Below are 27,875 nucleotides of genomic sequence, written 5' to 3'. Positions count from 1 at the left end.
TTGTAGAACCAGATTGCACATGAAATGAGGATTGGCACGTACATTTTAAAATGCCATCTACCACCTGACAGCATAAATATAAGGTGTACCGACTGATTAGGTCAACAACAACCAGAGACTGCTTACTGTAGGGAAAGACTCTTGTTTTCATAAGTAGATCTCAATTTAATAATTTTTAATACACGTTTAAAATATTTTTTTCAAAATTTATACAAAAAATATACTATATATAAAAATATATAAATATATTAAAATATATAAAAATATATTAAAATATTTTTCAAAATATTAAATCCTTTTAAAAATGTATACAAAAAAATATTTTTTTTTGAATTGCTTATAAATGTATGCATGAATGGATATTCTAAGCACCAAAACAACTTTAACTTAAAGCATGGGTCTCCAAACTTTTGGCTTCTCCAGGCCACACTGAGCAAAGTGGAAGTGTCTTTGGCCTCACATAATATATATGAAATATCAAAATTAAGAAAAGGGCTTTTAAAGTTGTATTATCTAAATGAATCATATATATATAGATATAGATATATATATATATATATATATATATAAAATCAAACTTTTGAAATATCAAACTTAAGAAAAGGGCTTTTAAAGTTTTATTATATAAATGAATCATATATATATATATATATATATATATATATATATATATATATATATATATATATATAAATATAATATACCGGTATATGATTCATTTATATAATAAAACTTTAAAAGCCCTTTTCTTAAGTTTGATATTTCAAAAGTTTGATTTTATATATATATATATATATATATCTATATATATAATTCATTTATATAATAAAACTTTAAAAGCCCCTTTCTTAAGTTTGATATTTCATTTGTTTAGTAGATTACTCCCTTATCTGATATCCTTATGTGGGATTGCCATATTTAAGGATACCAAATTAGGGAGCTATCTATTAAACAAAAACATTTGTATAAACATATATATATATATATATATATATATATATATATATATATATAACCACAGATATAAAAATACACACACATAATCACAGATATACACACACAATCACATATGTACACACACAGACACACACACAATCACAGGGACATACACAAACACAATCACAGACCCACACATGCACACATACAATAAAAGCCACACAGCCACATACCTAAACACAATCACATACATGCACATAATCAGATATACACACACAGTTATACACACACAATCACAGACCCACACACACATACAATCACAGACCTATACACACAATGACATACATAAACACAATCACAGATATACACAAACACACAATCACACACATAAACACAAACATACAAAAACACAATCAGACACAGACACGTACACATACAATCACAGACACACACACATACAATCGCGTACCTATATCCACAAACACAGACATACACACAATCATAGACATACACACACATACTAACCGTACAGCCGATAGCTTTGCATTCTACTTTACCGACAAGATTGAACAGCTAAGGAAATAATTCTCCCCACCTTGCCTTTCTCAACCATACATAGATCATGCCTTTCCTACCCTTCAGGCTTTCTCCTCGGCTACTGAACAAGAGGTGGCTGCGCTTCTCCTTTCCTCTCGCCACACCACTTGCCCACTCGATCCCGTCCCATCTCACCCCTTGTCTTGTGCCTTCCTTAACACACATCTTCAACTGCTCTCTCTCTTCTGGCATTGTCCCTGCTGACCTTAAACATTCCACTGTAGTACCTATCCTGAAAAAAACATCTTTTGACCCGTCCTCTCCCTCTAACTATCGTCCCTTATCCCTGCTCCCTTTTTCCTCAAAGCTTCTGGAAAGTCTTGTCTTTGTCCGTGTGTCTCACTTTCTCAATTCCAACTCTCTCCTTGACCCTCTTCAGTCTGGCTTCCGCCCTCTCCACTCTACTAAGACTGCTCTTATCAAAGTTACTAACAACCTAATCGCAGCTAAATCCAAAGGCCACTACTCCATACTAATTCTTCTTGACTTCTCTGCTGCCTTTGACACCGTTGATCATGCTCTCCTTCTTTAAACTCTTCAATCACTCGGTCTCTGTGACTCTGTCCTTTCATGGTTTTCCTCTTATCTCTCCCAATGCTCATTCAGTGTCTCCTTTTCTAATGATACCTCCTGTCCTCGTCCTGTCTCGGTTGGAGTCCCCCAAGGCTCTGTCCTTAGTCCCCTCCTATTTTCTCTTTACACTGCCTCTCTTGGCAAACTTATTGCCTCTTTTGGATTTCACTACCACCTGTACGCTGATGACAACCAGATATATCTCTCCTCCCAAGACCTCTCCCCTGCCGTCCTGCAATGTGTCACTGCTTGCCTTTCTTCCATCTTTGACTGGATGTCCTCCCGCTTTCTAAAACTCAAGCTCTCTAAAACTGAACTCCTTGTCTTTCCTCCTCCTAATACTGATCCTCCTCTCTCACTCTCCCTTCAAGTGAGTGGTATCCACATAAGTCCATTCTTGCAAGCACGCTGTCTTGGCGTCATACTTGACTCTGGCCTCACCTTTGAGCCTCACATTCAGTATGTTGCCAAATCCTGTAGATTACAACTTAAAAACATAGCCCGCATCCGCCCCTTTATTACAAAAGATGCTACCAAGGAGCTTATCAATGCATGGATTATTGTAACCCTATTGTAACCCTCTCCTGATTGGTCTTCCCAAAAGCCGTATTGCCCCACTACAGTCTGTAATGAATGCTCCCGCCAGACTGATTTTCCTCTCTAGTCGGTCCTTTTACACCTCACCCCTCTGTCAGTCCTTACATTGGCTTCCTGTATCCTACAGGAATCAATACAAAGTGCTAACCCATACATATAAAGCACTGAACAATTCTAGCCCCTCTTATATCTCTTCACAGATCCATAGGTATGCCCTACGCTCTGCCCATGACCTTCTCCTGTCTGCTGCTCGCACCCATCCAGCCAATTCGTGCTTGCAGGACTTCTCGCGGGCGGCTCCCTTCCTATAGAATAGCCTGCCTACCTCAATTAGACTCTTCCCTAGTCTTCAATCCTTTTAAGAAGTGCCTTAAAACCCATGTATTTAGGAAAGCTTATGGCCTCCCAGAGTAACCTCTACCTTACATACCTATTGCTTGCTCTCTCCTAAAGGGCAGCACTCTACTCTCTCCTCCAGCTCTGCTTCACTCCCACCTTATTTGATTGATATTTATGTCCTAATGTGTTTTATACCCCACCTTCTATAGACTATAAGCTTGTTTGAGCAGGGTCCTCTTCAACCTATTGTTGCTGTAAGTTTTTTTGTAATTGTCCTATTTATAGTTAAATACCCCTCTCTGTTGGCACTATATAAATGGAGATAATAATAATATAATAATCACACATATTCACAGACATACACAAACACAATCACAGACCCACAAACGCACACATGCAATCACAGACCTACACACAGAATCACACACACACACGTAATCATATATCTATACACACACACAGACATACACACACATAATCATTATTATTTAGTATTTATATTCCGCCAATTAATAATCACAGACATACACAAACACAATCACAGACCCACACAGATACAATCACAGACACACAATCACATACACACATAATTACTGGCATACACACAAAAATCACAATGATACACACACATTTAGTAATTAAAGGACCACTACAGGCACCCAGACCACTTCAGCTTTATGAAGTGGTCTGGGTGCCAGGTTTAACCCTTTTTTCTATAAACATAGCAGTGTTTATAAATGGGTTAATCCAGCCTCTAGTGGCTGTCTCATTGACAGCCGCTAGAGGCGCTTCCGCGCTTCTCACTGTGATTTTCACGGTGAGAAGACACCAGCGTCCATAGGAAAGCATTGTGAATGCTTTCCTATGAGACTGGCTGAATGCACGCGCGGCTCTTGCCGTGCATGCACATTCAGATGAGGAGGAGGAGAGTCCCCCACCCGGCGCTGGAGAAAGAGGTAAGTTTAACCCCTTCCACCCCCTAGAGCCCGGTGGGAGTGCGACCCTGAGGGTGGGGGCACCCTCAGGGCACTATAGTGCCAGGAAAACGAGTATGTTTTCCTGGCACTATAGTGGTCCTTTAAGAGGTCCACCCAGCCCACCTACCTTGCTATGGGAGGGCTGGAGTGGATCCTCTCCCTGATGGCCAGTGGTTGCTGCTATGATGGGATCACTGTGCTCTTCCTGCATAGATCCCGCATGCGCCCATGATGCTGATACCAGAATGTGTGTACAGCAGGGTGCGCGAGGAAGCTGTGCAGTAAGTAATGGGCTTCCTGTCTCCCTCTCCGCCTGGCAGCTAAGACAGCAACCGGGACGCATTACAAGTGGTTAAGGGATAAAAGGTTGGAAACGCCTGACTATAAGGATATTTAAGGCATAAAAACAACTTTAGCTTAATAAAGCAGTTTGGGTGTTTAGATCATTCTTTTGAGGTCTCACTAATCAATTCTCTGCCATTTAGGAGTTAATCACTTTTGCTTTTGTTTATGCAGCCCTTGCAATACCTCCCCTGGGTGTGACTCACATAGCCTCTATAAAAAAAAATATCTAGTTTTCAATCAGATATTAATTTATAGTAGACGTTTTTATCTCCTGCTCTGTAAATTGAACTTTAAGCACACAAAACGAGGGTCCTGATGGGTCTAGAAGGGAAATACATAATATGTGTAAGGGAATCTACACACAGAGACTCTAATATACAACAATGGTATAAAAGTTGTATTACCGGCCTTAGAGTGTCCAGACTTAATGTACAGAATAGATAGCTGAGGTCAAGGGAAGGAGAAAACAGGGTAAAAGTATACAAGCCATATCAGGAACACAGAGAGTAGAATTAAAGCTAAACAAGCCATGATCAGTAACAAGAGAACACAGAATAAAAAAAACGCAAATCTCGGCCTAAACAAAAACCACCACAGCGTGATTTGGACATACAAGTTTGGGGTATCTATATTAAAAGTTTGGGGTATCTATATTGGTGTAATTTTAAAAATGCACCCGAATGTGCTTTATTTTGCGAATTCGCTCATGTTGCGCCATTTGGACATGGACGCTAGTGAACATAAAGGGACAGGCGCAATCATTGTGCGGCATCCATCATCCTTTCAGAGTTGGATCTGGTAAGTATTACAGTACCCTGTTACTGACCTGTCTTAACTCACCAGTGGTACACCTGTCTCTAGGATTTTATCTAGTGGAAAGATGGGTGTAGAGTGACCTGGTGTCGGAATACAGGCTGTGGAGTAAAACATAAATTGCCTTCCCATAAAGGTGATCCAGCCCCAGGGACATCCTCGCACCATAACAACTTATACTTGCTGAAGTTGTTATGGTACCCAGAGTAATCCTTTAAATTACTTTCCTTTCTCTATATACACACCTCCCCTGGATGGGACTCACAAAGTCAATGTGAAAACATGGTTTCATTTTTAATCAGATCACTGGCATCACAATTATTTACTTTAAAGGTTTTTATCTGCTGCTCTGTTAATTAAAATCCAAGCACACACAGGTGGCTTCTGCAGGCTTCTTGCAAATTATTAATAGAACCGGAGATAAGAATTTCTGAATTACATTCTTATCTCCGGTTCTATTAATAGTTCAAATATTAAATCTCTCTTTACAGGAAATGTGTAGGAATAATCTGTAAGTCACATGGAAGAGAGGTATGACTAGGGCTGCATATATAAAGTGATTTAACTCATAAATAGCAGAGTTTTGAGCAGTTAGTTACATGGGCATGATCTATACGCCAGAACCACTGCATTAAGCTAAAGTTGGTTTGGTGATTATAGTGTTCCATTTTATAATTTATTTCATGTGTAAAGTATCTGGCTTTATCACACATTAAACATATTATACTACTTTCAACAGCATTTCAAAATTAGTAACACCTTAGACTGTGAAAAATAAATTGTGTGAAATAAGTGAGAATATGTCTGTCATTGGCTTACAACTCTAAAAGTTATACTTTCTCTTTAGTAATTACTGCTCAAATTAAATATGGAATAGTATACACTAATCAGCCACAACATTAAAACCACTGACAGGTGAAGTGAATAGCATTAATTATACTGTTACAATGGAACCTGTCAAGGGGTGGGATATATAAGGCAGTAAGGGAACAGTGAGTTCTTGAAGTGTTGGAAAAACATGGGCAAGCAAAAAGATCTAATTGTCTTTGACAAGGAACAACTAGTGATGGCTAGACGACTGGGCCAGATAATCTCCAAATGGCAAATTCTTGGAGATGTTCGCGGTATGCAAGGAAGGACAACCGGTAAACCTACTTGAGGCTCATGGGCCCATTGATGCATTTGGGGAGCGAAGGTTAGCCCGTCTAGTCTGATCACGAAGAAGAGCTACTGTAGCTAGAATTGCTGAAAAATATAATGCTGGACATGATAGAAAGGTGGCAGAACAAAGCAGACTGGTCAAAGTGCCCATGATGACCCTGTCCACAATCGAAAGTGCCGTCAATTGGGATGTGAGCTTCAGAACTAGATCATGGAGCAATTAAACAAAGTTGCCAGGTGATCTTTTAGATCAGATGGATGTCCAGTGTACACTTTTTACATGGGGAAGAGATGGCATCATTATTTTCTGGGCAAAACCTTGGGTCCTGACATGCATATGAATGTTACTTTGATATGCACTACTCACCTAGAGATTGTTGCTGACCACGTACACCCCTTCATAGCATTTGTGTTCCCTGATACCAGTGGCCTCTTTCAGCAGGATAATGCACCCTGCCACACTGCCAGCATTAGTTTAAGGAACATTACAAAGAGTTCAAGGTGTTGAAATACCCCAGATCTCAATCCACTTGAGCATCTTAGGGATGTGCAAACAACAAATCAGATCCATGGAAGACCCACATCGCAATTTGCAGAACTTATCTGCTGCTTAATCTGCTGCTTTAGTTCTATTAGTAGTTCTGGGTGCCAGATACCCAGGACATGTTTAGAGGTTTTGTGGAGTCAATGTCTTGACACACACAAGCTGTTTTGGCAGCACGAAGGGGAACTCTAAAATATTAGGCAGGTGTTTGATCATTGTATAACTAAAAAACCAAAAAGGCTTTTGCCATAAGGCATCATTTAAAAAAATTGATCTAATCTTATTTGATTCCAGTGGCATATGGGATAAAATATGCCTGTTCATTATCATCTTGCATCTTAATTAGTGATGTACCGAACTGTTCGCTGGCGAATAGTTCCTGGCGAACATAGAGTGTTCGCGTTCGCCATGGCGGGCGAACACATGCGCGGTTCGATCCGCCCCCTATTCGTCATCATTGAGTAAACTTTGACCCTGTGCCTCACAGTCAGCAGACACATTCCAGCCAATCAGCAGCAGACCCTCCCTTCCAGACCCTCCCACCTCCTGTACAGCATACATTTTAGATTCTCTGAAGCTGCATTCTTAGATAGAGGAGGGAAAGTGTAGCTGCTGCTCATTTGATAGGGAAATGTATAACTAGGCTAGTGTATTCAGTGTCCACTACAGTCCTGAAGGACTCATCTGATCTGCTGTAAGGACAGCGCCCCAAAAAGCCATTTTTAGGGCTAGAACATCAGTCCGCTTTTTTTTTTGTGTGTAATCTAATTGCAGTTGCCTGCCTGCCAGCTTCTGTGTCAGGCTCACAGTGGATACTGTGCCCACTTACCCAGTGCCACCACTCATATCTGGTGTCAGAATAGCTTGCATTTAAAAACAAAATTTTTTTTTCACTGTAATAGATTAATTAGCAGTTAGTTGTCTGCAAGCGTCTGTGTGTCAGGCCAACAGCGTGTACTCTGCCAACCTCTGCCAGTGCACATTGCCACTCATATCTGGTGTCACAATAGCGTGCATTTAAAACCAAAACACTTTTTTCACTGTTATAGATTGAATAGCAGTTAGTTGTCTTCAAGCGGGTGTGTCAGGCCTACAGCGTGTACTCTGCCAACCTCTGCAAGTGCACATTGCCACTCATATCTGGTCTCACAGTAGCTTGCACGCATAGTACCACTAATCCAAAAAAAAATGACAGACAGAGGCAGGCCACCACGCAGGGGCCGTCGTGGTCGTGGTGCTGTGATTCCCTTTTGCCCTAGAATAATGCCCAATTTTCAGAGGCCACGTACCCTGAACTTGAAAAGTTCTGAGGACATAGTTGACTGGCTAACACAGGACACCCAATCTTCTACAGCTTCCGCTCGGAACCTTGACCCATCCTCCTCCAGCTTAGCTTCGGGCACCTCTCAAGATACCACTCAAACGCCTGCCGCCACCACCAACACTAGCACCACAGCCGCTTCACTTGATCTGTCAGAGGAGTTATTTACACATCCGTTTGAAGAAATGAGTGATGCGCAACCATTATTGCCAGAGGATGTAGATAACAGGGATATGTCTCAGTCAGGCAGCATTACACACATGGACGTACGGTGTGATGATGATGCTGATGATGTTGTACCCGCTGCTGCTTCCTTTGCTGAGTTGTCAGATACAAGTGAAGCGGTTGATGATGACGATGCGTCCATGGATGTCACGTGGGTGCCCGCTCGGCATGAAGAAGAACAGGGCGAAAGTTCAAATGGGGAGACAGAGAGGAGGAGGAGAAGAGTTGGAAGCAGGGGGAGGTCATCGCAAGGAGCTAGTGGCACAGTCAGACAGCATGCATCGGCACCCGGGGTCAGCCCGACAGCACGCCAATCAACGCATGCTGTGTCCACCACCAGAATGCCGTCATTGCAGAGCTCAGCAGTGTGGCATTTTTTTGTGTGTCTGACAACAGCGATGCAATTTGCAACCTGTGCCAAAAGAATCTGAGTCGTGGGAAGTCCAACACCCACCTAGGTACAACTGCTTTGCGTAGGCACATGATCGCACATCACAAACGCCTATAGGATCAACACATGAGTACAAGCAGCACACAAACTCAAAGCCGCCATCCTCCTCCTGGTCCAGCATCTTCAGCCACGTCAACCACTTCTGTCCTCCTTGTCAGTGTGTATCAGGGTCCCTGAGGACAGGTGTCAATCCATATCTGCCAAGTGACCCTATGTAGGGGGAACAGTCCCTATTCTGCTCTGTGTCAGTGTGTATCAGGGATCATTAGGATAGGTGTCAATCCATATCTGCCAAGTGACCCTATGTAGGGGGAACAGTCCCTATTCTGCTCTGTGTCAGTGTGTATCAGGGATCATTAGGATAGGTATCAATCCATATCTGCCAAGTGACCCTATGTAGGGGGAACAGTCCCTATTCAGCACTGTGTCAGTGTGTATCAGGGTCTCTGAGGACAGGTGTCAATCCATATGTCAAGGTGTCAATATGTCATATATCAGGTGTCAATCCATATCCATTGTGATTTAGGAATGTTAGGTGATTTATGCCCTTTATGGATTAAAACCAGACTCTGCATCAACTGTGTAATTTTCCATGGGAGTTTTGCCATGGATCCCCCTCCGGCATGCCACAGTCCAGTTGTTAGTCCCCTTGAAACAACTTTTCCATCACTATTGTGGCCAGAAAGAGTCCCTGTGGGTTTTAAAATTCGCCTGCTCATTGAAGTCTATGGCGGTTCGCCTGGTTCGCAAACGTTTGCGGAAGTTCGCGTTCGTGAACCGAAAATTTTATGTTCGCGACATTACTAATCTTAATACTTCTAAAATTACCAGAACCAAAAGTTAGGAATAACATAAAATATAATTAATGGGACACTCCAAGCTCACTGTGTTGATTACATACATCACACTTTCTCTTGCCTTTCAAGTGTTTGTATGATGTGTACTTGCTGATTGGGGTACACTATATGTTCCATAAATAAATATTAGACGTAGGTGTATAGGACAAGTTCAGTTTTCATTGAAAACAATATGAAAGCTGGAATTGGATTGCAGATATCAGCTGCAAACTTTGGGGATTCATAACAAAGTCAAGAAATTCTGCTGTGAGTATATTTTTATAACACAGTTTTCAAATGTTATTTGGTATATTTTATATTGCATTATCTGTGTAATGTGTGACTATTTTATTTGGTAATTCTGTTTGGTACATTGGACCAGTAAAGACCACTATACAGGGAGTGCAGAATTATTAGGCAAGTTGTATTTTTGAGAATTAATTTTATTATTGAACAACAACCATGTTCTCAATGAACCCAAAAAACTCATTAATATCAAAGCTGAATATTTTTGGAAGTAGTTTTTAGTTTGTTTTTAGTTTTAGCTATTTTAGGGGGATATCTGTGTGTGCAGGTGACTATTACTGTGCATAATTATTAGGCAACTTAACAAAAAACAAATATATACCCATTTCAATTATTTATTTTTACCAGTGAAACCAATATAACATCTCAACATTCACAAATATACATTTCTGACATTCAAAAACATAACAAAAACAAATCAGTGACCAATATAGCCACCTTTCTTTGCAAGGACACTCAAAAGCCTGCCATCCATGGATTCTGTCAGTGTTTTGATCTGTTCACCATCAACATTGCGTGCAGAAGCAACCACAGCCTCCCAGACACTGTTCAGAGAGGTGTACTGTTTTCCCTCCTTGTAAATCTCACATTTGATGATGGACCACAGGTTCTCAATGGGGTTCAGATCAGGTGAACAAGGAGGCCATGTCATTAGATTTTCTTCTTTTATACCCTTTCTTGCCAGCCACGCTGTGGAGTACTTGGACGCGTGTGATGGAGCATTGTCCTGCATGAAAATCATGTTTTTCTTGAAGGATGCAGACTTCTTCCTGTACCACTGCTTGAAGAAGGTGTCTTCCAGAAACTGGCAGTAGGACTGGGAGTTGAGCTTGACTCCATCCTCAACCCGAAAAGGCCCCACAAGCTCATCTTTGATGATACCAGCCCAAACCAGTACTCCACCTCCACCTTGCTGGCGTCTGAGTCGGACTGGAGCTCTCTGCCCTTTACCAATCCAGCTACGGGCCCATCCATCTGGCCCATCAAGACTCACTCTCATTTCATCAGTCCATAAAACCTTACAAAAATCAGTCTTGAGATATTTCTTGGCCCAGTCTTGACGTTTCAGCTTGTGTGTCTTGTTCAGTGGTGGTCGTCTTTCAGCCTTTCTTACCTTGGCCATGTCTCTGAGTATTGCACACCTTGTGCTTTTGGGCACTCCAGTGATGTTGCAGCTCTGAAATATGGCCAAACTGGTGGCAAGTGGCATCTTGGCAGCTGCACGCTTGACTTTTCTCAGTTCATGGGCAGTTATTTTGCTCCTTGGTTTTTCCACACGCTTCTTGCGACCCTGTTGACTATTTTGAATGAAACGCTTGATTGTTCGATGATCACGCTTCAGAAGCTTTGCAATTTTAAGAGTGCTGCATCCCTCTGCAAGATATCTCACTATTTTTGACTTTTCTGAGCCTGTCAAGTCCTTCTTTTGACCCATTTTGCCAAAGGAAAGGAAGTTGCCTAATAATTATGCACACCTGATATAGGGTGTTGATGTCATTAGACCACACCCCTTCTCATTACAGAGATGCACATCACCTAATATGCTTAATTGGTAGTAGGCTTTCGAGCCTATACAGCTTGGAGTAAGACAACATGCATAAAGAGGATGATGTGGTCAAAATACTCATTTGCCTAATAATTCTGCACTCCCTGTATATAGGAGGTTTATGGAGTATACGCAAAGTAAAGTAAATGGACTAGGAAAATCAAAGGTATACTTTCAACCAATCAAGGAGCAGCAGGAAGTGAGCCATTATCTGCATCATTCAAAGCTTTATGCTACAAAGAAAGAACATTCAAAGACTGACAGGTACTCTTACAAATAGCAGAACATTAAAAGTGAAAACAAGCTTGCAGCATTTCTGTGGTTTCAGCCTGACAACTGAAGATGTTAACTTTGAACCTGAATAGTGCCTATGCTTACAGTGCTGTTTACACTGTATATATGTTTACATTGTCCCCAGTTATCTAAAAGAAAAAAAAACCTTTAACCATTAAAGGACCACTCCACACCCATAAAGCACATCAGCTTACTTATGTGTGAGGACAAGGTCGGATTTACATGTCAGGTTCCTATAGGCACAGAAGGCGCCTCCAAAGATAAATGGTGATTAAAATAATGTTAATGAATATATTAACTGGACATTACAGGTATGAAAATGTCTAAAATTATATATTATCATTATATAATTGTGTATATATATATATATATATATATATATATATATGTATATATATATATATATATATATATATATATATATATATATATATACACACATACATATATATATATATATATATATATATATATATATACACATACTTGTGCATATTTCTGCTTGTAATATATTGTGTTTGAATCTGTATGTATAGTGAGTGTATGCAGCTAATGTTAGAAGTCGGTAGGGTAAATGGGTGTTTTAGGTTTGGGAAGGGTTAACGGTAGAGTTAGTTTATCTAGGGTGTTTATTGTTAAAAGGATTAAACATTTTCAGAGCGATCTGAGGGGGACCAGAAAGCTAAACAGTTAGTCTAACACTATACTTTTAGGAATACGTTTGCATTCCTGACACTGTAGTGTTCCCTTAAGAGGAGTCATAGTTGTGGTGTAAGGGTTGTTAAGATTATTCAGTCAAGGGTAAGATGTTGGTTAATTTTAGTATTGGAGTGTTTAGTGTAGGTATCATCAACCTATGGCACGTGTGCCATTCATGGCATTCGACATGTCTTTGCACGGCACTCAAGGCTGCCAGAGTCAAACAGGCTCCCACTGGGATATGAGATATCTGCTGGTGCAACCTGAGTGGTGATTGCAGGTGGTGAGGAACAATCCTCAATCCGTGCATTGCAGCACTTAGAGGAAGTGATCTCAGAAAAGCTGGAGTAGAGCAGCCTGCAGCAGGTATCACAGCTCCTGCTTTTGACCTGTACCTGGCCAGCCTTGTTTCCACTGGACCTCAAGGAAATCACCCAAACTGCTAGATATGCAAAGAGCTGCAGAATAAGCCTTCCCTCAAACAAGTAATACAAAAGAGCCCACGCACAAACACAATCCCCCACAAACACAACACCACTGGCAAGCCACGTACATGCACATACATACAATGTGACTCATCACCCACAAACAATTACAAAAGCAGCTCACAAACACAGCCCTTATTCATAGGTATCATACACAACACCACAAACTTCTCATGAAAGTATACAATATTACAGCCCACATACACACAAATACAGACTTACAAATCAACTGTAGTACCAATAAATAACACAAGCATGATATAGCTACATACACTCCTCAATTTAAAAAATAAAATAAAAATAGGACTGGCAAGCCAAGGGATATAAAGATCTTATTTTTGCACAGTATTACTAAAAGGTTATCTACCCCTGGTTTAGTGTTTAAGAGGAGTTAAACCTAGGATTAAGGTAAAGTTTTTTGTTTATTTTAGTTTAGACTTTGAGTGCGTAAATGTGGGACTAAGGAAATGGTTTGTTTAGGTTTTGGAAGAGATCAAATTTAAATTAAGGGTATAGAAGTGTTAAGTGCATGTGGAGCTTGAAGTGTTATTTGCAACATACTCACTATCCTTTGTCTTCTGTAGTTCTGCAGGATTTGTTAAACAATGTACACAACTAAGAACTGTCCCTTATTATCCTGCAAATCACTTCATGTGTGAGATTTTATTAGTGGGCAGATGGGAAGTGATTCCTTCCTCCTCCTGTCCAACCTCACACACACGCACTGGAGGAGATGGGACAGAGATTTCCACCCTCTATAAGTGTACCTGCAGTATATGCTATTAAGCTTAAGAGGCTAACTAACTACATGGGACACTGGCCAAAGCTCCTGGTACTTATTTCTCCCAGATGAGAATGAGATACATGGGTGGGATTTAACACACATGGAGGGACTGGGGAGGAATTTAGACACATGGAGGGGCTGAGGTGGAATTGAGATACATGGAGTAGCTGGAGGGGGAAAATGAGACACATAGCTGGAGGGGGAAAATGAGACACATAGAGGGGTTGGGAGGGAATGAGGCATGTGGAGGGGCTAAGGGGGAATGAGGCACAGTGTTCATTCTGATGTGCATGCACAGGAAATAGATTAAAAGGCTTCTCAATTAGAAGCATCTGTTAGGCTATTTCCCCATTAAGAGACTATTAGTCTATTTTGGGTAAAGAGGGGAGGATTTGTAACTGCAGCTTTTGCAAGCTCTTTTAAGAGATACTCCCCCAATTAATACTTTCAACCAAAATGCATGCATGTATTCTTTAGGGCTATATCTATTAAATAGTGATTTTTTTTTTTTTTTTAGAATTTTAGTGTGGAGTGGTCCCTTCACTAGAACACTTTTTATGTTTATAGTTTGTTCAATAGTGCACCTAATCAGCTGATTTGCATAAACTAGTGACAATTAGCATAGCATATGATGAAAATAATAGTTTTAAAAATGATTGAATAATTCCAGGACTACCAACTGTGACAAATTTTAGAATAGACATAAAATTGAAACACAATAAATAAATATAATCCAGTGTTACTTTATAAACTATTTAAATGACCGTTGAAGTCATCTCAAGGAAATAATTATTGTAAGTATAGATGTAGCTTTTATTTTTTTCTAATGCAAAACATGCCCTGCAAGGATTAAACTAAATATAATTCCACCATGAACTTTTGAACTTTGAAGACAGAGCTTAAATGCAGTGAGCTAAAGCTGTTTTGTAATTCACATATCCTTCCAGATCACTGGCTGCCCGCTGTAGCTTTTTCTGTTACAGTACTTAACTGCTGAAATGTTCGTGTTTTCAGACACCATTACTGAAACATCTGCAGTGCGTGTGCCAAGTCCGTAGTGAATGTGTAATCAGGTCGAGGACGGTCATATTTTTCATTGACCTGTTTTTTTTTCTCTTCATTATATCATAATGTTGCAAAATGTTTCTTTCCTTCCTCAGTGGACGGATTTATAGCTTAAAATGTTCGTGTTACGCAGTAACCAGTAAATTCTAGAAGAGCATGGTTATTTATATATTTATTTTATTTTGCTCTGCACATATGGCGAAAGCTTTTGCCATTATCAGCTCCTTTCATTCACAAAGTCAAGTACCAGAATGTTATGTACAAGAACAATTCATGAACGAAGAGAGGGTGGAGCAAGTCAGCCCTGCAAATAGATCTGCAAACAGATGACTGCAGGAAAAAGGCAGTAGCGTGAAAAGGAACCATCGGTTTCAAATGTGTATCAATCGTTTGGAATTTGTATTTTATTATCAGTTGCCTGCCATCAAGTAATTCACGGACGAACAGCACAATAAACCATGACAAACGCACAGAAGATTTTCTTTTTTCTATAGCAAACAGCATGTCGTGTCTTTATTCATATCTACACGTTCAGTGAATACACTGAATACATTTGCATTAATTAAATGTTTTTGAGGTTAAAAATAGACCGCATCCCTGCTGTTCTATACATCCCGGTTTAACCTACGCAATAGAATCATGCATTCTGAATTGATGTCTTGCTACATAGTTAAAAAACAAACAAACACATATTTTTAACCCCTTAAGGACGCGGGACGGTTCAGGACCGTCATCGGCATTTTCCCATTGCCGACCGACGACGGTCCTGAACCGTCCTTAATTTAAAATGTACTTACCCGATCGCCGTCGTTCCCCCGGCTGCGATCGGCGGTGCTCCCGTTGTGGGGAGACTGCCTGCAGCCCAGACAGTCTCCCCATGGCGAATTAGGACCCCTGTGGCCATGTGATCGCCCAACAGGGCGACCACATGGTCACAATAGGTGTCCTAGTGTCTGCCTGCAGGGGGACTGTCTGTGCTGACAGGCAGTCTCCCTGCAACTGTAAAATCATTAAAAAAAATTTAAAGTTAAAGTTAATAAAAAAAAATATTATTATATATGTGTATATATATATATGATATATAGACATATATTATACCTATATAATATATGTCTATATATCATATATATAATGTCATGCTAAGTGCATTTTTATATTAATATGTACATATATTAATATAAAAATACACTTATAATTAAATTACACACGTATATATATAATATATATAATAACTATATATATTGTATATATATATTATTATAAAATACAAATAATAAGTAAATTAAATTAAATAAAAAAAATTAAAAATAATAAAAAATTAAAAAAAATTATATATCTATACGAAATTTTATTCTAACTGTATTTTGATATTAATATATATATATATTTATATCAAAATACACTTAGAATGAAATTGTATATATATATCTATGTATGTATAAATAAATAAAAAGAATACGAACTATTCATATGTCCATATAAAAAATTACATAAATAATTATATAAATATACACGTAGACTTCAAATATATAAATATGCATATATATTTAAATTCTACGTGCGTATTTATGTAATATTTTTACATAATGAAGTTATTTTATTGATTGCAATTTAAGGGACCTGCCTGCCAACCCAGGCCGAAAGTCCAGAGAATTTAATTTGCTATCACTGTATTTTACCCTGTAACGTTCTATGACACCCTAAAACCTGTACATGGGGGGTACTGTTTTACTCGGGAGACTTCGCTGAACACAAATATTAGTGATTCAAAACAGTAAAACATATCACAGCGATGATATTGTCAGTGAAAGTGACTTTTTTTTGCATTTTTCACACACAAACAGCACTTTTACTGATGATATAATTGTTGTGATACATTTTCCAGTTTTGAAACACTAATATTTGTGTTCAGCAAAGTCTCCTGAGTATAACAGTACCCCCCATGTACAGGTTTTATAGCGTTTTTGAAAGTTACAGGGTCAAATATATGAGTCAAATATTTTTACATTGAAAATGGCCAGGTTGGTTACGTGCCTTTGAGAGCGTATGGTAGCCCAGGAATGAGAATTACCCCCATGATGGCATACCATTTGCAAAAGTAGACAACCCAAGGTATTGCAATACTTTTTTCACACACAAACAAATATGAACGCTAACTTTGGCCAGTGTTTGCGACTAACTGGCTACTAAAAAAGTCTGGACATACCCCATATTGAATACCCTGGGTTGTCTACTTTAAAAAAAATATGTACATGTGGGATGTTATTCAGAGATTTATGACAGATAATAGTGTTACAATGTCACTATTGATACATTTTAAAAATGTATTTTTTGAAACCGCAATATCCTATTTGTACTTATAGCCCTTTAACATGCAAAAAAATAGCAAAAAGCATGTAAACACTGGGTATTTTTAAACTCAGGACAAAATTTTGAATCTATTTAGCAGTTTTTTTCATTCGCTTTTGTAGATGAGTAAAAGATTTTTCACATAAAAGTCAAAAAACATGTATTTTTTTCAATTTTTTATCATATTTTTTCATTTTTTAAAAATTAAATTACATGAGATTATATAGATAATGGTATGTAAAGAAAGCCCCTTTTGTCCTGAAAAAAACAATATATAATTTGTATGGGAACAGTAAATGAGAGAGCGGAAAATTACAGCTAAACACAAACACCACAAAAGTGTAAAAAGATGCCTGGTTGCAAATGTACAACATCGCAAAAAAAGTCCGGTCCTTAAGGGGTTAAACAAGCTAAAATGCTATGAGCAAAACTGTATGTGTTTTATAGTAATTGGTTCAACTAGCACCCTTATTACAATTACACTTGTGCATGGCGAAAAATATATAGTTTGTCAAAAACAAAATATATAGTTTTGGGCAAACCAGGTTTAGTCCGTGTAGTGTTTCAGTCTGCTTAGGAAAAAAAAAAAAGATTTGGACAAAACAAAATGGTGTGGAAATGCACCTATACATTTACTGCAATGTATATACATAATATAAATATTCAATATATCTATATTTGTTGATAGGGACAGTTTCACGCTATTTGGTACACAGATCAAGTAAGAAGGAATAACCAGTAGATGGAAAAAGGAGAAAAAGCAGTCAATATATTATATAGTTATTAAAATATATGATAAATATAGATTTTTTTCACTGCTCCTCTGTTTTTCCTTTACTAATCACTTCCATTATTGGTTTCTGATCTATGATTAAAATCAATATTTTTTGGCTGTCCCCTAACCGTAAGCATTCTTTTTGTCCATCAATTATCTTTTTTCTTTTGGCAGTACAGATGAAACTCGGTCTTGGTCTGAAACAGAATACACAAATCTGATTACAATAGCTTTCATTCTGCAGGGTTTATATTCACTTTTTTTTCTTTAACGTGAATATGTTCAGCAACTTATTCACATTATACATTATTTGGCCAGAATTATAGGAGTCCTTGCCCACCATCTCTAAAATCTCTAAATTAAGAGGGTAATATTCCTTGATAAAGGCTGAATGCAGAAGTTACATTTCCTGAAAAGGCACATAAGCCTCAGCTCATAAACAAATCAGGTTAACTCGTGAGTTCAGGATTAAGATTTACCTTGCTCTCTTTTCCACTACTGGAACTACAGGAGTATATAAGCCTTTCATTAGTAAATTATTTAGATCTAATTGTGTTTATTTAGTTTTATATTAGCATTTAATTATTTCATTTGATTGATTTAATAAAGTATAACTTACCAATGATTTCCAAAGACTAGATAATGTGCATATAGAGTTGTAATCAAAAGGATTCATTGTCAAAATTTACAGACTTTTAGTTGTTTGCAATGAACAAATCAAAAAAGCTATTTAAATAGCTGAACACAACAAATGCTTCAAGTGGTTTCCCTAAATTCAACTGAAAATGCAACTAATGACTTCTCCAGTCTCAAAATTATTCAACCCCCTGAATTGAATCTCTCACAACTACACAAATATGTAATACAGGTGTTGTCAATATGGACCCGCCCAATTGCCCCTCTACCGAGGTAAGCCAATACATCACACCCAATCTACTTCTCTCTATACCTAGCAATCTAGTAGGTCAGTTAGACAAACCTTTCACAGAGACGGAGCTAGTAACAGTTATCAAAGTCCTCCCAAAAGGAAAGAACCTGGGCCCAGATGGACTTACGTCAAGATACTTTAATCTTTTCGAATCCTCCCTAGGACCCCACCTGTTACAAGCTGTAAATGGTTTAGTGCCCGGAACCCACCTTCCCCCTCCGATGCTTCATGCATCCATAACCGTAATGCCCAAACCAGGGAAGGACCTTACCTCATGTAGCAGCTACAGGCCTATCTCATTAATAAACCTGGATCTGAAAATATTTGCTAAGCTCATCACTAATCGGCTCAAGCCCCTTCTGGCTGGACTTGTCAGCCCTGACCAAGCCAGCTTTGTCCTGGGTCGTGAGGCTAGGGACAACACCACCAAGGTCTTGAATGTGATCCATGGAGCGACCAGGTCCAAAATACCGACACTTTTGCTTTCAATTGACACAGAGAATGTGTTTGACAGGGTGGACTGGTCCTATCTGTTCGCGACCTTGGAGGCATTGGGGCTTGGGTCGTACATGAGAAATTGGATCCAGGTGTTGTACAGAGGGCCGGCGACATGTGTCCGAATCAATGGTGCACTCTCTAACCCCTTCGAGATCAGTAACGGCACTAGGCATGGGTGCCCTCTGTCACCCCTTCTATTCGTACTGCCCATGGAACCATTCTTGAATGCCATCAGAAAGAATACGAATATCCACTGATATATATACCAGGGAGGAGAGGCAAAGATTTCTGCGTTCGCGGATGACGTCCTCCTTACCGTCACTAATCCCCGAACATCACTTCCCCATGTGACGGCAGAAATCCACAAATGTAGCTCCATGTCAAACTTCAAGATTAATGCAGACAAATGTGAAATCCTGGGCATAGCCACGCCACTGAGGCTGAAAACTCAAATACAAGACATGCATGCAAATGGTCAGGGTCAGGGCTCCAATATCTAGGCATCTGATTATCCCAGACATTCCCTGACCTATATAATATAAATTGCATACCCCCATTGGATGTATAATTCACTACATCATTGCCATCATTATCAGACAGGTATGTCCAAAGCAGACCAAAAGAGTAGCCCAATGTGCTGATAAAGGTATCCTATCGATTATAACAGGACCAGATTAAGAACCCATTGGGCCTGGTGCTGACAATTATTATGGGCCTATTTACAGAATCTTATCGACAGAAAACACTAAGACAGTTATACCAACCAACCGTCTTGTATATGGTGGAGGTGGTGCTGAATGGAAACTCACAGGATATAGCTATCAGAAAACACATAATGTATGCTAATCTCTCACTTTCATCTTTTAGTAGAGTGTAGAAGAAAGGGAGCATGTCACAGTGTTAGAGAGACAAAGCAACAAGCACATTTTCAATGTGCACAAAGTCAGCTTTACCTTAACTTAATTCATTGTCAGCCAGTTCACACCAGTTTTGTTCTCCTACATCCGTCTTAAGTTTCGATACTTTAGCAAGAGCATGTGAAGAATAGTTTAAAAAAAAAAAAAAAAAAAAAACTATGTTAATCCAACCCTGGATTATAACACTAGAAGAACCATATAATGAATACAAAACATTATGTGTGAAATGTAACAAAGGTATGAACTAAAAATTACATTACAGAAGTAAACAAATACTGTCTTTAGTAAAAAACACAAAGTAAATAACTGCAGTACTACTGATATTATAGATCTTCTATTTCTCTAAGTGGTCATATCAAGTAGTAGATGGAAAAGAGCAGGGTTTGTTGGTTGATATTTTGATACTAATTATTAGGATCCTAATCAGTGTTCAGAACTGAAATGGTTCAAACTTCTAGCCTTAACAGAATATATCAAATGAATAAATAAAATAAAAATAATAAAACAAATAAAAGTAATTAATCATAAATATTTACAACTCTATAAATTCATAGTCTTATTTCTGTGCCTTCGTGGGCACCTATCTGTCACAAAATCAGTCCCCTAGATAACCGACATACAAAAGCAAAGCAAAGCTGACTCATGATAAACACTAATATAAAGTATGCTACTTGACCCGTGTGGCCCTACGTCTGCCAAACTACAACTGCAAATACTTGGGCATCTCTATCTGCTCATAGCACACATGAATACAAAGAATCTTGATGCACATTTTGACTTGCAATTATTTAATAACTGCTGCAATGACATGCATCAGTTATCTATTCTCTAACCCAAATATAAATATTAATTCTATTTTAGATATCCCACAAATGGATACAGTGTAGCATCAATATATCCATTTATGTTTATTATTCTTACAAAATGCCTTCCATAATGTTGGGTAACATTTATTTTCTATAGACAAACTATTTTATCTTCATTTTCTTTTTTTAGCGGTAGGCCTTTGGCAGTTTGACAAATAAATTGAACCACCTTGGATTATGTAATGACAAAATAACACATATTCTGGCTGTATTTCTCACTTCTTTTTACTTCAAGACAAGCCAAATACCCATAATACAGAATTTTTACTCAGACGTATATATACTCTTTTGCACACTAAATTAGACAGGTATCGGACCCACTTGGATATATGCTCAATAATTTGAGAAATACTACTTTGTGGGAAAAAGAAATGAACAGTAGAATAACAAATATACCAGTCAGTCAGTTAATCAATCAATCAATCAATCAATCAATCAATGTTGACAGTAAATGCATTGATTTTATGTGCATGGAATAACAAGATATATTTTCATCTTTTGCAGAACCTGAAGGAGGAGAAGTTTCTCCCCCAGTAGGGGCTGGTGTGAATTGCAACAGCTGGACCTTTAAGTATGGACCTGGCAATCCAAAACAACCAGTGCCACAAATCCCCCCTGATTTTCCAGAGAATTTTATCATCCCGGGATCGCCAGCCATAATTTCAATCCGTCAGGATCAGCCATCTACTCAAAGTCAAAAAAGTAACTTCATAACCTTCGGTAAGAAGGAGGAAACAAAGAAAAAGAAAAAAAAGAAGAAGGGAAACAAGAATCAAGATAAAGGAAATAATCCAGCTGACAACAGTGATCAATGAGAGGATACTGAAGCCAATTATTTACCCATTTTTGTAATAAATTATGTAGCAGCTCCTAAATTCTTCCTACTGTTTATGCACCTTTCTTTGAACGAAAGACTCCAACATCCGAGCCAGAGAACCTATACAATCTGTCTATATTATTTACCAGATTATGTCTTAAAGCTTTATTCTGTAAAATGTTAGTCATATCCAGCAGTCGTCTCTCACATCCAAAGAACACTGTTGCAAATGTGTGCATATAAATACAGTAGGTGACTGTTAAGGGCAATGTCTCTGTAAATAGCTGGTATATTTGGTATACTGTACAAAATAACTAATCACATTCAGGCATTTGTGTCAGCTGGGTAAAAAATATTTTACAGTCCCATAGCTATGGTCAGTGGTAAATCGGTGCAGAAATCAGGTAAAACAGACGGAATGCAATAGTAAGCAAATTGTTCTAAGAAGGAATACAAATTGAATCTTGAAAATAGCAAAACTTATAATTTCAAAACAATTTTAATTTCAAATGTTCTCTATTTTTGATTCCATGCCAAATATAAAAAATAATCCTATCATGTCTATCTATCTATCTATCTATCTAGAGGGAGATAATATACATATAAATACATACAAACCCACATATATATATATATATATATATATATATATATATATATATATATATATATATATATATATATATGTGTGTGCCTGGGGGCGTGTATATATATATATATATAGACAAAAATACCAAAGCCAGGCACTCCTCCGTACTTTTAGTTCTCCAAGTATTATGGGCCCAGGTGCAATCCCGCGTTATATATATAATAAGTGATGAAGGGAGCACACTAGGTCTTGACAAATCGTGCAAAAAATATTTATTGCATTCAAAAGGAATACAACGCTGTGGTACAGAAAATCAACGTTTCGACCCTGCTGGGTCTTTATCAAGATCTTGATAAAGACCCAGCAGGGTCGAAACGTTGATTTTCTGTACCACAGCGTTGTATTCCTTTTGAATGCAATAAATATTTTTTGCACGATTTGTCAAGACCTAGTGTGCTCCCTTCATCACTTATTATATATATATATATATATATATATATATATAGAGAGAGAGAGAGAGAGAGAGAGAGAGAGAGCACATTGTATCGCATATATTACATTTTTAAAAAGATATTCCTCAGGAATCAAAATGATACATGTTTTAACATTTTTATGTTCCATATTAAACCTTCTGTTATACACAATTTCTGCAAATTGCACCATTTTCTAAAACATATGGTCAAATGTACAAAAATGCTATTTTTAATACATTGAACTATGAGGAGTGTATATCTAGAAATATCTAATATTATCTCTTCAATACAGGACACAACAAGCCATTGGGAATAACTGCTGCTAATAAACTGCTTTAGAGAAATGCCTGAATCATACATATTGTATTGGTCACCCACCAATCACAGCTTTACTTCTACCAGATCACAATGTGGCTGGCTGTTGCATGTGTTACTTATAACTGTGAAACCCTTCTTTATTTACGTGTGCACCTCAAGTACACCACCATGTCCAAAATAGTCCAAATATGTAAAGGCAGGATCCAGTTATTACTCTCTCACAGGTCTATTAAAGCAGCTCTGTCACCTGACTTTTCCTTTTGCAGGAATCAATGTATAGCAATATTACCAAATTATTACTTTTCATATAAACAATTTTAGCAAATGTAGCTAATGATCATTTGAAAGCATTACAGTTTTCCAAACTGTTATGTGTTAGACCTATAAAACAATTACTGATAAAAAAAAAAAAAAATGGCTTCTGTGTGCATGAACTGCATCAGCCAATTTTGGAATTTTCACAGCATTCCACTGCGCAGAAAACAATAATAATAATAATAATAATAATAATAATAATAATAGTAATAATATATGTATATATATATATATATATATATATATATATATATATATATATATATATATATATATATATATATATATAGGAAACATGGGGGATGTGTATTGTTTATTGTATATATATATATATATATATATATATATATCTCAATTTCATATATCAATCATAATATTCTGTTGTAAGTTTAGTCTAGATAGGAATCGTTTATTACTGTTTTATAAAATAAATGCTATTTTAAAAAAAAACAGTACATTTAAAAAAAAAATGCAACAGATTTAAAAATGGTCAAAGCAATGGGTAAACAGTTTTTAACGTGCTACATGATGACAAACAGAAAATGTCTGATGACAGAGCCCCTTTAATGAAAACTACTCTATAATAATGTTGCCGTGTTATTCTTGTTGCCTATCTCACCTCAGATTGGTTACATTTTGCCTTTCTTATAAGAACATAAACTGCGGTCCCTATTAACACTCATGTGAAGATATAAGTATGTATGCCCTATAATCCTATGAAAATCCAACATATATTTATGATGTGCTTGTGTATGTGAATGCAAATGCAACAATCAGTTATAGTTGACCTTAACTGTTGAATGTAAACCCATATATATATATATATATATATAATATTTTTCTTTTTGTACACTTGTGAAAAAGTGAAGTAGTGTTAATTTTAAATTCACTGCTGTTAATCTTTTTTTGTTTTTGTTTTAAAACTGCACAGTAAAGAATTTTCTTAAGTCAAGACATTTAAATTCATGTATTTTATGTGAATTCTCTTCACAAAATAACTTGGTACCTTTTAAGCAAATGGTTTATATATAATAGATGTTACACAAGAATTCAAATTATACATTTGGTCTGGGTATATTTATTTACCTTTTTAAAGAGACCCCCCTCTGAGAGTTGCAGTTCAGCTGTTAGTTTCTACTGAACGCTGTACAGTCTGCAATTAGTTTTGTTTCTAACAATATTTTGGCACTGAAATGGGACATTAATACATTGCCGTTTTTAAAGTGGATCTGCCACTTTTGGGGGTCTTTGCATATTTTGAAAAGACCCCAAAAGTCAGGTGGCTGTGAGAGTACAGTGCTGTACTCTCGTGCATGCATTATAGTGCAATACTGAGTGGAGGAACCTGAAAGACCACATGAGCCTCCATAGATCAATGCCTAAATCCCCCAGAGCTCTGACTTTTTTAAAACTTTTGTTAACCACAGTACTGCCTACTTTTTCTTATGGTTTCTTGGGATTGCGTTAGAATTCCAATAACATTCCAATGCAGTCAAGATATCTATTTCATAATGATTATATCCTTATGAATAACTGAAGAGTGACAGATGAGCTTTAAAGGGACACTATAGTCACCTGAACAACTTTAGCTTAATGAAGCAGTTTTGGTGTATAGAACATGCCCCTGCAGCCTCACTGCTCAATCCTCTGCCATTTAGGAGTTAAATCCCTTTGTTTATGAACCCTAGTCACACCTCCCTGCATGTGACTTGCACAGCCTTGCATACACACTTCCTGTAAAGAGAGCCCTATTTAGGCTTTCTTTATTGCAAGTTCTGTTTAATTAAGATTTTCTTATCCCCTGCTATGTTAATAGCTTGCTAGACCCTGCAAGAGCCTCCTGTATGTGATTAAAGTTCAATTTAGAGATTGAGATACAATTATTTAAGGTAAATTACATCTGTTTGAAAGTAAAACCATTTTTTTTTCATGCAGGCTCTGTCAATCATAGCCAGGGGAGGTGTGGCTAGGGCTGCACAAACAGAAACAACGTGATTTAACTCGTAAATGACAGTGAATTGAGCAGTGAAATGGCAGGGGAATGATCTATACACTAAAACTGCTTTATTTAGCTAAAGTAATTTAGGTGACTATAGTGTTCCTTTAAGCTATTTGCAAATTGTACAGCTTTTAATAGGAAACTGACTGTTGAACTACAATTCCAATAAACGTCAATTTTGGAGTATCACAGTTAACAATAGCTACGCATGAGTATGTCGTTTACAGCTGAGCTGCATTACTGGAGCAAAATGAGAAAAATTGCAGTTTGAGAAGAGCGATAGATGAGGTGGGTTTTTCGTATATTTAAACACAAAAAAACTCACCCAGGATAATTCACTCTAACTCAACCATTGAAAATGGATACCTGGAATGTCCTTTAAAACTTGCAGTCATCTAAAACAAGTATTAAGTGTGATGAATATTTTACTTTTTTTGCAATATATACATAGATATTTTCACAAATCAAAGTAAAAGACAGGCTTCAAACATAAATTTATATAAAGTGAAATGTATTGAAGACAATTTGATGATATATAAATATGAACATGTGAATGAAAATATACTGTAAACCGATATTATATATTTTTTCTTGAATCAAATAATTATAAAGGAAAACATACCACAAAAAGGTTATACATTGCACAATGCTGTTTTCAAAAAACTTTTTTAAATGTATTCACAGGGCAAGAAAACTTTAAACTGAATTGTTAAAAAGTGATTAGGAAATTTAACATTTCTAGCTAAATTGGAAATATTCAACATCTTAGCTGCATCTTGAATTTTCTCACTCTAAGAGATGTGTACAGTAATTGTTGTTAATAATGCGAAACGTGTAAAGTGTATAGTTACTAATATTTATGGACACTTTATACCCCTAGCACTTCAGCCTGCTGAAGTGCTTTAGGGGTTAACTTCATGATCCCTTGTTCCAATTCATAAAAGTGCAGATTTCAAGAGAAAGCAGCACTCTTGTGAATTAATTTAAGAACAACCCCTGGCAGTCATGCTGACAGCTAGGAGAGCTTCCTGACAATCGTTCTAGCAGAAGTGATATCTTCCATAGCAAAGCATTGGTCTCATCATTCACTATGAGACATTCTGTTGGGCAATCACCATATTTGATTGGTGCATTTTCTCCAATTGTCGCGCATGCACCAGTTTTATCCGGACAGAAAACAATACTGTAATTTGTGAAGCAGAACAGAATCAAGTGAGGACTCGCTACTATACAAAAAAATGGTGAGTAAATGTTTTTTTTTTTTTCCATTTATGGGGTTGCCTTTCATGTAAATAGTAAATAGTTAAATTAACATTTATTGTTGATGACTGAATTGATGACTGTTATTTATTGAGTTTTACTCCATTGTACAGCACTGCGGAATTCGTTGGCACTATATAAATAATACTTATAATAATTCAAGGCTGAACAATATATGAGGTACTTTAATAAGTACAGAATCGGACTCTGAATTATGCACTTGGGCACATGATTAAGTTGCACCCAAAGATGGTGACGGATTATTTACTAAACAGAACTTGCTATCATATTTTCAGGTTATCCATGAATTGCATTAATAATTTAGGGCAAATCAATGCCTGCTAACCATAAACACAAACAAAAAAATAACACTTAAAATGTTTCAAATCAGTTAATGTTTAAAAGTTGAATACAATGAATAAACAATTAATTCGAGATAAAATAAAACAAAAAATGGTCCTTTAACCATAAGGAACCTAGTAGTATGATCAATCATATTCTCTGACACCACAGGCAATTATAGCCCTCCTATTCTTTCAGGCAAAAAAAGCATCAATGGGAGGGCTTAGTTCATCATCGGGGCCGGTGCAATGATTTTTGCCGCCCTAGGCAGAGCCATTTTGCTGCCCCTTCATAAAAGCAAATACAATCTCCTAGAGGTTTATTTACTAAACTCTGAATTGCTGTGAGTTGAAAACCAAATTGCAAAGTTTAAGCAAAAACAGCTGAACTGTAACTGTAGCGGAACTGTAGCCGAATCAGAGAATTCTTCTAGATCAGCTATTTTGTCCTAAATTTGGTTTGCCATATGGTTTCCAGTTAGGTCTGCCTAATACACACATACTGCTCATACATATATCTATAAACACAAACTGCC

General features: G+C 37.4%; 1 protein-coding gene across 10 annotated transcripts in view; it reads left to right on the top strand.

Annotated features, from left to right (window-relative positions):
• LOC134602749 (protocadherin alpha-C2-like) overlaps positions 1-27,875 on the top strand; it is a 367,306-nt gene that overhangs the window by 252,671 nt on the left and 86,760 nt on the right. For 7 of the 10 annotated variants that reach the window (XM_063448044.1, XM_063448042.1, XM_063448043.1 and 4 more), the window contains exon 4: positions 21,732-22,660. The exons of the other annotated variants lie outside the window; for them this stretch is intronic. In XM_063448044.1, the coding sequence (XP_063304114.1) occupies positions 21,732-22,042 (311 nt within the window). In that variant the 3' untranslated portion in view covers positions 22,043-22,660. Of the gene's footprint in view, positions 1-21,731; positions 22,661-27,875 lie in introns of those variants that run through there. 10 annotated transcript variants of the gene reach the window in all.

Source organism: Pelobates fuscus, chromosome 3 (genome assembly GCF_036172605.1).
Source record: "Pelobates fuscus isolate aPelFus1 chromosome 3, aPelFus1.pri, whole genome shotgun sequence".
NCBI classification, from domain to species: Eukaryota; Metazoa; Chordata; class Amphibia; order Anura; family Pelobatidae; genus Pelobates; species Pelobates fuscus.
The sequence above is the reverse complement of the archived record's forward strand: the minus strand, read 5'-3'. Positions and strand labels throughout refer to the sequence as shown.